The sequence below is a fragment of the Sander lucioperca genome, chromosome 6 (assembly GCF_008315115.2).
Source record: "Sander lucioperca isolate FBNREF2018 chromosome 6, SLUC_FBN_1.2, whole genome shotgun sequence".
NCBI classification, from domain to species: Eukaryota; Metazoa; Chordata; class Actinopteri; order Perciformes; family Percidae; genus Sander; species Sander lucioperca.
The window spans coordinates 36,466,408-36,478,719 of record NC_050178.1 but is presented as its reverse complement, the minus strand read 5'-3'; the positions used below and the strand labels follow the sequence as shown (position 1 = coordinate 36,478,719).

Sequence of the window (12,312 nt, the reverse complement as noted above, 5' to 3'; positions counted from 1 at the left end):
AATAAAGCCGTAAAGTAGGCTATCTTTCATCTCAGGACAGCGCCACTTCTCACAGATACAGATAGGACTGGAGATGAAAAGTTGAACTGACACGTAACCGCGATCAGCTTCGTGGGAAATTAAGAATCAATGTCACCGACATAACCAATCACACTCTGACAGACTCTCCACTTAGCACCAACTGCAATGTTTAATTTTAAATGAATGTATCTCAGTATTTTCCGTGGTTGCTCGAGCTCCGGAGCACCCACGGTATCGGCTCCTATGGTGATGCAGAGCATCTTAGTAAAGCCACCGAATAGCAAAGCGCCGTCAGAAGACTGTGACTCGCTCTGAAACGTTTTTTTTTTTTTTTTAAAGTTTTTGTAGTGTTCCCTGGACACAAACCAGTGAGAGCCATTAAAAAGAATTAAATGATTATAAATTATATTTCTGTTAATAATCATGGTGCTGCAGCCTCAGAATGGGATTAGTAGGCTATTTTACTTTTTCGCCCGCAGGATTGCACCGAAATGAAAAAGGTGTAATACAATTCCAGTTTTCACCAGTAATATTATAGGTTACCTGTGATTAAATATGAAATTCATGCACTGTCAATGCTTATGCATTGACTCTAGCAGCACTTTTCTCTCACACCAATTCTCTTTCTTCTTCTGCAGCAGCCGCTGTGTTGCTTTTTAACGAAATACATGTTCAAACTGGCTGTATGTGCGCATGAGTACTTCCGCCGACCAGTTTGTTGAACGTGAAGCCACAGCTGATACATTATCTGGACTTCTTTCAGCTGATGTTCTCCAGACTGAGGAAACAGAACTGTGTCCATGGCAACACTCTGCTATGCATGGCAACGGTGTTTTATGCTTAGCAACTGTCTGTTATCAAGAAAATAATAGACCGCAGAATGCCTTAGAATTCAACCAAGCCATGTAATAATAGTTTTTTACCTTCATTTTACCAGGAAATTCCCATAAAAATTAAGAAAATGTATATTGATATACAATTAAAATTAAAACTAAATTGTCGTTATTGTGTGATTACTAAAATAGGCTCGTGGCACTCAGCCATTGCCTAACATTCAAGTCCAGTCTAGAACCACAACATGGATCGGTGGATGGCAACAGGTTCTCTGAAGAGAAAAGAAGCAGAGGTTACCAATAATGAAGAAATTGAGAATGAGTCGGAGGCATCTATGAGCCAGATTCCTCATGAAGAAACAAAGAAAAGGAGGGTGAAAAGAAAATACTACGAAAGCTACTTAACATTAGGACTCAGCTACACTGGCCCCGAAGATGAGCCGTGGCCCGTTTGTTGCTACGAGGCACTGGCTAACGAGAGCAGGAAACCGTAACATCTTCGCCGGCATCTGGAAACCGAGCATGGGGAATTTAAGTCCAATTAAGCCAGTCGAGTTTTTCAAAAGCAAGCTCCATGAATACAGCACAAGCAAGAAAGTAATGGAATCGACATCTACAGGTGGTGCTACTGCTAAAGCAGTGGAATGTCCCGAATCATAGAGAAAAAAGGGATGCCACATACACTCGGGGAGGAGGTGCTGCTGCCAGCAATTAAAGAGACTGTGGGTGTCATGCTGGGTGACAAAGCACGAAAGCAAATGGACTTGATTCCATTATCAGACAACACTGTGCAATTTGGGACCAAACGAACGGATCTTAAAACCTTTTGTGTGACCTGTTCGCCAGGTATGTATACCGGTGTTGTATATGGAAGTCAGGACAGGACTTCAGTCGGTCACCTGAGAGCAGAGGCCCTGTCTTCCCCCTACTGGCGTGGGGGTGTAACGGTTGGATTTGTACACTGAACTGAACCACTTGTTAGTTATAAGTGAAATGAAAGAAAAATCGTTCTATTGATAGATTCTTGTTTTAAGTATTTTCGCCTAATACAGTAAAAAAAACGAAATCAAGCACAAAAGTATTGTTTTTAACAAAATTGTTATCAGCCTAAAAATAAATATATTCTCTTGCTATGTTGTTTATCTTACTTAGATTTTATCAGACCAATCATTTTTGAGTGAATCTAAATCAAATGACTGCAAACCTTTTATATGCTACTTCAAAAACTTAAATGGAGCTGGTTTAAATAAACATTTTCAAAACCGCACTCAGAACAACCAAAAACAACCAAAAACAACCAAACGGGAACGTTGTGTGGAGGTACAGTGCAACCACAGGAGAACGTTCCCGTTGGTTGGTTCCATTAACGTTTAGGGAACGTAATAACCATGAGGGAACGTTCCCTAAACGTTAGTTTTTGTTCTGGTTCGAACTAACCTTTAGGGAACCAGAAACTAACGTTCCCCAACGTTCCCTAAAAGTTCTGTTAGTGGGGCATCCACTGCCAACTGCCTGTAGCTTCTTCTTTTTTTTGATAAGCTGAAGTAGAAACCAAAATATGACAAGCAGTGATGGAAGAAGTATTCAGATCCTTTACTTAAGTAAAAGTACTATTACAACACTGGTAAATGTAGGCTTTAAAGTAGTAAAAGTATCTCAATGTAGAAAAATCCTCACATTTTAGAAACTGGAAACGATCCAAACAGTTGTGTGTTTATTATGGGATACTGCCCAATCTCCCCATGTTACTTCCTGCCAGCTCTCCACTTTCTGGTCTGAGGTTTGATGTGGATTTTACAATATTATATTTATATTAAAGTTTATTTAGATAGGGACAGATACAAAAAAACGACATAGATAAGCTTAAACAGTCATCTGATGTATGTATCATAGTGTTTTTAGCTGAAGCTCATTCATGACACGTGTCCCTAGTAGGGCTTTTGGTTAAAAATAAAAATACAGATTAGCAGTATTAAAAATAAGAGAGAGATGAAATAAAATGGAATGAAATGAAAAAGGAAAGAAAGTATACAGAGAGAGCACAGTGTAAAAACTAAATATGAGAGTGTAGTGAATGTGACATACATAATTCACCTTATTTGTTAAGTGTGGTTCGACACACTGTTGATTATAAACGCAGCACTTTGTTCTTAGTATGGTTCTTCATACAGTGATAAACGTAATACATATACATGTAATTATGACTGCTCAGGGATCGCAGCCCCTTTAAATGTTCTGAATGCGTGATGACGTTGGACCCTACGGGGTTTGTTGCTGGTGAACGCCTTTTTCCTGTGAGTTTGTTTTCCTGCAAAAAATGTAACGACACACGCATTTGTGTGCTCAAAGTGAGAAATTGTGTCTTTTTACTGCAATTTACTGCAATTTCCACACTGGTGACCCCGACGTTAGTCTGCTGGACGGATCCAGAGACACGACACGATCATGACCGCGAACGCTGTTACCCTCAAACTCCCCAAATTCTGGGAATCAGTAGCGGAGATAGCGTGGGTGCTTGGGTGCAGCCGGCCCAGGGCCCCGTGCCAATTAGGGGCCCCTCAAACGCCGCCGATCTTGCGTCACTTGACGAGAATGGGGCCCTCGCCAAGTGACACATTGCAGATTATTAGCTGAAAGAAGCTAATTACTGCACATGATCTCACGTTGTGATAATCCTGCTCTTCTTATCAAACATATATACAACAGTGCCATGTCAATTATATAGTGTGGCACTGATTGAGCGCACTTGGCCTGTTCAGCACCATCGCTGGCCATCAGCTGTCGCTGTCCGTGGTGCTGAAACATTTTTACTTGACTGGCAAATCACACCGTTTGGTCTGTTTGAATTCCTGCGCATGCCGTTCAGCCTTAAAAACGCAGCTCAATCTTTTCAACGCCTCATGGACTCTGTTTTGCGGGACATGTCTTTTTTTTGTGTACTTGGATGATATCCTGGTAGCAAGCACGTCCAAATCTCAGCACCTGGCGCACCTCCGCACCCTGTTTGAGCGGCTTAGCCAACATGGGCTAATTGTCAACCCCGCCAAGTGCCATTTCGGTCTCTCCACCATTGACTTCCTGGGACACAGAGTCACTAAGGACGGCACAGTCCCTCTTCCATCAAAGGTGGAGGCGGTCACACAGTTCCCACGCCCGCTCACTGTCAAATCCCTGCAGGAGTTCCTCGGCATGGTGAATTTTTACCACCGCTTCATCCCTCGAGCTGCTCAGCTCATTGCACGAGGCCTTGAAAGGTAAACCCAAGCACGCTGTTGACTGGACTGAGAGGAGGGACAAGGTTTTTGCTGCCACTAAGGCAGCCCTGGTGAACGCCACCATGCTGGCGCATCCTTCTCCTACGGCCTCCATCGCCATCACCTCGGACGCCTCAGACTACGCTGTTGGTGCTGTCTATGAGCAGTGGGTAGACGGGGCCTGGCAGCCGTTGGCTTTCTTTAGCCGTCAGTTGTGCCCCAGTGAGCGGAAGTACAGCACTTTCGACAGGGAGTTGCTGGGTCTCTACCTCGCCATCAGACACTTTCGTTCCATGCTGGAAGGTCGACACTTCACTGCTTTTGTGGACCACAAGCCGTTGACTTTTGCCATGGCCAAGGTGGCAGAAACACTGTGGTCCGATTCCGATTTAATAAAATGTTATCAGACCCATATATCAGCTCCTACACAGTCTCCAGTTGTTTTAATTATGACAGAGTAGCTGTTAAAATGCTCTACATGTGATCTGTTGCTAATTTTAATTAATAACACACTGTAGATGATCTGTAATCTGAACAGATTTAGTCTCACTGACTTCTAAACGTCACTATCACCCTCACAACATGTGTTCTGTACAGAATAAGCCTTTAAATCAAACAAATAGCAGTTAAAATCCCTCCAATTCAAAATGAATAAAACGTTTATATAAAACGTCATCATGTTGAGTCGATTCTGAACCAATCAGCTGTTAGATCAGCTGAGAGGCTGGTGTTTCCCAGCATGCCCTGAGTCCGTCTGGCTCTTGCAGTCGGTGGAGAGCAACTGCGGCGCCTGGCTCTAAAAACTGCGGCCGCCTTGATCTCGTGAGGTTATCATTGCCCACGTGTGCATGACATCAGATCAAGTCGGACACAAATCTAACCAGCATACATTGGCCGGCGATCGCCGGTGATCCATTCTGCGCAGATCTGGCTCATTTCGAACGAGCCTAATATCTTCTCCAGCAGGAACACAAGCATGTAGTCCGCCATTGTTGTTGTTTTTGTTGTTATGAGACGTCAACGCGGGATAAGAGGCTTCACCGTCCAAACGAAGACGCAAGGCCGGCATTTCCGAATTTTTTCACCCTGGGACCAGGTTTCAAAAAAGTGCATCTTCAGGCAGTGCGTTTACAGGATTAATTTCGATGATCGGCCCAAACGATGCAATACAAGCATTTCCGTGTGGATGGCCCCTCAATTACAACCAACAGCTGAGACAATCAACTCAGCTGGCACTGCTCTCCTGCTCTATCCACACACCTGTCTCCACTGCAGCTGATTGCAGGCCACGCCCACCTCCACAGGTTATAAACTCAGGATCAAAATCTGAAATATATCCTGAAAAACTAAAATGGGCAATATGTGGCTGGAGGGCAGTGCAAAGGATTTTCTAAATAGAATGTGCAAAATAACAAGATTATTTTTTTGTTATAGCTTAAGTTTGTATGTTTATCACAAACAAACTTCCATTATGTCTGTCTTAACTTAATTACTCTGCATGTGAACATACTGATTAATACATGATTTCATCTTTCAGGGCCAGCAGTCATCATAGAGGAAGGAGGGGCTGATGTAATCTTACCCTGTTCTCTCAGCACCAAGGAGAACATTGAGTTTAAAATCTTTGACTGGAGGAAAGTTGCTCAGAAAGATGATGGTCAGAAGAAGGTGTTCCAGTATGACGCAGGCATTCATTCCAACAACGGTCTAGATGGTCAGAGTGAGCAGTTCAAATGTCGAGTCTCTCATCTTCAAGATGAACTGAAACACGGCAACGCCTCCATAATCATCAGAAATACAAAGATATCTGACAGTGGAGAATACACCTGTCATTTTCCTTGTCTTCAGCCACCTCAAATATTCCACATTAAGCTTGTTATTGGTGAGTATTTTCATTATGTCTGCTCTTTTATTTAAACATTTAAATATGTCTGCAAGATAATACAATTTATTTTGAAGTGTCTGTAAAAGGGCTAATATTTCACAAGCACTAACTGTTTTTGTTTTACCTTTTAGATCCTATCTTAAAGTGCCCATATTATGAAAAAATCACTTTTTCTGGGATTTGGGGTGTTCTTTTGTGTCTCTGGTGCTTCCACACGCATATAAACTTTGAAAAAAATCCATCCATGGTGTTTAGAGTGAGATACGGTTTCTGAATGTGTCCTGCCTTCAGTCTCTGGGTGAGCTGTTCAAAATCGGCAGGGCTTGTGACGTCACAAGCCGAAACGAGCAGGCTAACCGCAACCATTAGCTTGTAGCGTTAGCATGCTAATGCTAACGCTAGCATGCTACCTCGTTCTCAATAGCAAAGCACTGCTACAACACACACAAGTTCACCATAATCTACAAAAGAACTACTTACATGTGCGCCCTCATTTAGAAGTCTCCCAGCTAATCCTGCCTTGTAACTGACCGAAGTTGTAGAAACAGCCTTTCTTTTACTGTCTACGGAGCTAGCTAGCTGACATGATCTACATCTGAGCTACTGCGCAGTGCAAGTGCAATCAAAGATAGTACAGAAGAAGAAGAAGAAAAGAGGTCTCACTCTGTAGCTAAAACAGAGACCAGGTGAAAAGAGGATCTGCAGCAGTGAGAGAGAGCGGTGCAGTACAACAAAAATATGGTGTTTTTTGAAAATTAAACCATGTAAACCTATTCTGGTACAACCTTAAGGCGAGACACGGCAGGCAAAAACATCGGTTTTTTTTCACTGGTCAATTTTGAGATTTTGTGCTATTTGTCTTCAATAACATGTCTTCTTTCAGATTTGTGGTGAAATAAAGTCCGAAATACACATTTAGGTCTTTATTTTACTACACTTTGTCTGTTTGCGGCGGTAGATTTCACCTAAATTCAACAAAAGTTGGCGTTCTAAATCATCCCGCTGCTCCGCGATCGTTGTCTGCACCCTGTCGTCACATATACCGTTGGAAAGCTCTCTTTCTCCTGTACAATGCTGTCGGATCCAAATATGGTCATTTCCTTTTTATCAGCAACCAATCGTTAAAGTAAAAGGGGGGATTTAACTCAAAATGTGCAATCTCATTGGCTGATGCCAATTTCTGACAACGTGATTTGCTCAGAATGGTCACGTGACGTGCTCTGACATTTCCGCGGTAGCTCAAAATGTTGAAAGAAGTGCGTCGAAAACGGCCGAAAATCACCTCAGAGAAGACGAAAACAGTTGTTATTAGCAAGAAGACACAGGGGATCACAAACTAAGACAGCAGATGATGAAATGCCTTCACATAGTACGTCGATGTTTAAACTGTCGTTCAGAAAACAGGAGTGTTCAGACAGCGGAGGTAATCAGACTCTCTCTCTCTCTCTCTCTCTCAAAGCAGTTTACAGAAAGTCATAGCCTACATGTCATATATTAAATATTTGTCACATATGTACCACACTGTACTGATCGCGATACAACACACTATATTACAAAACAATTACATTACACAACAGTTACAGTTTTGTATAATATAATTACTATATAATAGGCTACTAAACAAATCTGTAATTTTGGGATCCTAAAGTGGTGTGAGTCCCTCAGGCTGTAGCAGGCAGATCCATATGTAGCTGTCAGTGGAGCTGCTGTCACCTCTCCTAGGAGAACTACCAGCTTCTCTTCTGGTGTTAATTTTTTTTGGCTATTTTTCCAAGGTGTAATTCTCTTAGTGAAGATAGTTTTTCCCAGTGGAGGAGGAAGTGTATCTCTGTCTGACCCAGTTGGTGGTCACTGAGCCTGTATTTAGTCAGGATCCGTCTCTTCTTCGTATCTCTGACAGTGTGCAGATAATCTGTCAAATAATAATTTAGACTACTTTGTTTGCTTTCTCCAATGTTCTAAATATTGGTCTTTTGAATGAGTCATAATTAGTTTTGTTCTGTTGTGTTATGAACCAGTGCTGATGGGAGCCTGGTTAGTTATCTTCACCATCAGCTGACTGAGGGGACTGGTTCTGGTTAGTTATCTTCACCATCAGCTGACTGAGAGGACTGGTTCTGGTTAGTTAGCTTCACCATCAGCTGACTGAGAGGACTGGTTCTGGTTAGTTATCTTCACCATCAGCTGACTGAGAGGACTGGTTCTGGTTAGTTATCTTCACCATCAGCTGACTGAGGGGACTGGTTCTGGTTAGTTATCTTCACCATCAGCTGACTGAGAGGACTGGTTCTGGTTAGTTATCTTCACCATCAGCTGACTGAGAGGACTGGTTCTGGTTAGTTATCTTCACCATCAGCTGACTGAGAGGACTGGTTCTGGTTAGTTATCTTCACCATCAGCTGACTGAGGGGACTGGTTCTGGTTAGTTAGCTTCACCATCAGCTGACTGAGGGGACTGGTTCTGGTTAGTTATCTTCACCATCAGCTGACTGAGGGGACTGTTTTGTGGGAAAAGTAAGCTGGAGCAGCAGCAAGTATGGCCATGAAGGTGCCTCTGCCATGCTTTCTGTTATGGAGAAGTTGTGGCTTCAGAGCACAGTTGTGACGGTCAATTCAATGAGAGAAACTGATATGCTCAGGACCTCAAAAGCAGTGTAAAACATAGGCGCAAGAGTCTAAGCACAGCTAAAATACATATGGTGCTGGAATGGACAGTTAGACTTTAAAAAGCTGTTACATCCATTGTTGGTCTTGTTCTGTGTCCATACACCTGTCCAGCGTGGGTTTTGTCTGCAACTTTGTGCATGATACGCCAATGTTAATTCATTGAGTTACTGCAGTTGTAGGCCTTATATGCCTGCCATTTTATTAAATAATCAATTTTCATGAGCTTGAAATATTCTATATTATTATCACTAAGGGCCTGAGCATTTATTCTGTTTTTGAGCAATTTTTCCAATAGAAATGTATTAAATTCCACTATTTAAATCTTTAAATGCCGTTTTCTCAAAATGAGTTTTTTGTCATTCTCCAGTATAAACATCTCAGCCTATGTAGCACCTATGTACACCAAACTTTCCAGTTATACACTTAGTAGTATTCTGAAGATATTTACAGAGGGATTTGTTAATAAATCATTCCTGCCCTGATTTATGTGAAATTTTAAGCTAAAAAACATGGCGAAAACCGATTTTTTTAAGGCTATGGACAGTATATTTTGATTTCCTAGGTAATGAAAGCAGATATCCTGAAATCCCTCTGTAATTTTGTTTTCATCTTGTGTGTAAACAAAATGAAAAAAGAATTTTGCACCTGGCTTTATCATATGTTCAGATCTATCTACCGAAAATATATGCAAAATCGCGCATATTTAATGAGAAAATGCCTAATTTGCATAATTAAACATAAACATTTCAAAAACTTGTAATACTTTTTTTATATACTTGTGTAAGTAATCAACTGAGGAAGTTTCATGGAGATATCTATTATTTAAAAATTTTAGCCTATTTACCTGTAGTGTCTCGCCTTAAAATACAATTATGAACCTGAAAATGAGTATAATATGGCTGCTTTAAAAGACAGAAGAAGGGAAAACATCCCAGGTGAGTCCTGATTTTAATAACGTTACTCTCTACTTCTCACATGTATGTGATCACAGGCCTGATATGATTCAAAACACGTTAAATCTGGGGATCATACTGTGACATTTATACGCCAACATATTTTATTTCTTTGTAACTGTTTTTCAAGTTGATAATACTTCACAAGCACTAACTAATGTTCTGTTTAGCCTGTTCTCTTAGGGCTCATTTTGATCATGTATATTTCTGTCTCTTAATACTGAAACATTTTACATACATCTGTTTAATACCAGGACCACCTGTGTGTGTGTGTGTGTGTGTGTGTGTGTGTGTGTGTGTGTGTGTGTGTGTGTGTGTGACAAGCACAGTGTGCCACTGCCTCAAGATAGCAATAAGCCCAGAATGCACCTGAACACACCTCCCTGTAGGACCAGCACGCCCATGGGTGGACAGATGGGCGCAGGTGCATTTGCTATTTAAACGACGCGGCGGCTGGACGGGAAATTGACAACTGCGTCGGTCTTAAACTAGCAAAGACACTTGCGTCGGGCTTTTCGCTACACTGCACAGGGTTTAAAATAGGGCCCATAGTATCAAAACACAAGTTATTCCATATTACACCATAGAGAAAATAATGCCCAGAACTTGTTTTCTTCACTTCATCACTGTACAGACTGAAGGTCAGCTCTGATTCTGAGACTCTTTTCTCTACAGTGAGTTTATTCTTTCCAGTTGAGATGAAAACATGCAGAAAACAAAGTCTGTAGTGTTTTCTGCTCTATACCAAAATACTTTGGGAATGAAAAGGTTTCTGATTCTTACATACAGCTGAGATCGTCGTTAGAAATATTAACACAAACTAACTACTACATGTAACTGTGGAGTAGCTGATTGTTCTCTACAGAAAACACTACATAAGACATGTTAAATACAGTTAAGTTATATGTTACTAAATAATCTAATATTTCTCAAAGTTATGTCAATAATAATGTTACACTTAATGGCCAAGTTATGTCTGTTAAGCAGCATATTACCGCTCGCTCTAAACAGTATGAATACATATTACTCTTAATCTAAAATATTCTGCGTACAGCATCTAGAAAGACAAACAGAGCAGAACTTTCTGTACTTTTACATCGTGTTACTTAGTTTAATATTTCACCTGATCCATTAAAACTGATTTCTTGTAAGTTTTGCTGCAGCTCGTGATGCTGAAATAATTTCCATGTTTGTATTGTTGATGTTCTTCTCTGATTGGACGCAGCTACAGATGAAACTAATTATGAGTTATTTCATAATTTAGTAAAACTTCACACAAAGTAAAAGATTTTTAAATAGCTGTTACAACCTGATCCTGAGGATCAACATGAAAACACCTCATAAGGGTGATTTAGTGACTGAAGTCAAAGAATCAGAGACATTTCTGTTCCACAAGTGAAAAAGTAAAACAGGGTGTAACACATTAATGTAACAGTGTTTCTACCAAAATATACTGAGGCTCTGAAATCTGTTCATCTGTAATCAGATAGATTAATAAGAGTGTAAGTCCATGTCCATTTATCTAGCGCCCTTTATATAGAGTGTGGCCAACTAGGGAATTGAATGTTCTGAGCTATCCCGTTATGTGATTAGTTCCGAGGTGGTCACGTGTTTCGTGGACTCAATGTTGGATACCAACGTTCATCTGATTCCCATCGACACAGTGCAGGGAATAGTGGAAAAATGTAATAAATTATTTAAAAAATGACATAAATCACTGAAAAAAATGCCCAGCTGTTGTGCGTTTGGCTGCAATGAAAGACAGGGAAGCGGCAAAAGATTTCACAAGTCCCCCTGTGAACCAAAAAGGCGAAAAGTATGGGAGCTGTTCATTATTGTGTGAGGTAAATGTCAATTTCTCTCTTCAATATGATAACAAATTACATAGGACAAATATAGTAATACCATCGTTAATGTGTACCATGCTGTCAAAAAAGTTCTAACACTGCTTTAGAAATGAATGAAGTTTGAAGTTAGCCTTATGCTAGCATTAGCTTTTTCACTAGCACTCCATGTACCTAAATGCTTGTGATCTTGCCATAGTCATATGGCTTTTGGTCTCGACCGAGTCCAGGTGTCTTTATTATGTTCATAATAATATTGGAGGGAAAGTGAAACACAGCTTGGCCGGGGATGTTGTTTGGCTTTTCACAAGTTTAGACAGTTAGCTAACGCTACGCTGACGTTTGGTAACGTTAGCGCAACAGCGTTAGCCTAGCCTGCTAGGTAAATATTACAACTGCCTTCGGAGTTTCCTATATCTGCGTCCATGTTGTCAACGTAAGACCTGTGGCATTAGTGCTCCTTTTGTACCATCATTTTATTGAATGAAATATTGAGCTTCGCTTTTAAATAATTTATTACATGTTTCCCATAGACATTATATATAATGGACCAACAGATCCCGTTGCTCTGGACGGAGACCAGTGACGGATATTAGAAGCACTTTTCCGGTGATGGCTGAGCGTTACTGAGCAGCCTCAAACTGAGCTTGAAGACGTAGATGTGACGTGAGCAACCTGTCTGAAAGTTGTAAGTCTTCTGGTAGCTGTGCCAAGAGAAATCTCAATCATTCCCAATCTTGCAGAGACGGAGAGCGTAGGTATATGTAAGGAGATAACATAGGCACAGGCTACTTATTGATCACTAAAATGATAGTTAACGTTAGTAATTAAACTTAAACAGCTAATGTAAGTCCA

General features: G+C 40.9%; 1 protein-coding gene across 1 annotated transcript in view; it reads left to right on the top strand.

The window, feature by feature from the left end:
- LOC116038070 (butyrophilin subfamily 1 member A1-like) overlaps positions 1–9,837 on the top strand; it is a 12,371-nt gene extending 2,534 nt beyond the window's left edge. Inside the window, exons 2-4 of the mRNA XM_031282271.2 lie at positions 5,646–5,990; positions 6,125–6,137; positions 9,570–9,837. Coding sequence (XP_031138131.2) covers positions 5,646–5,990; positions 6,125–6,137; positions 9,570–9,606 — 395 coding nt within the window. The 3' untranslated portion in view covers positions 9,607–9,837. The remainder of the gene's footprint in view (positions 1–5,645; positions 5,991–6,124; positions 6,138–9,569) is intronic.
- The last annotated feature ends 2,475 nt before the right edge of the window (positions 9,838–12,312 follow it).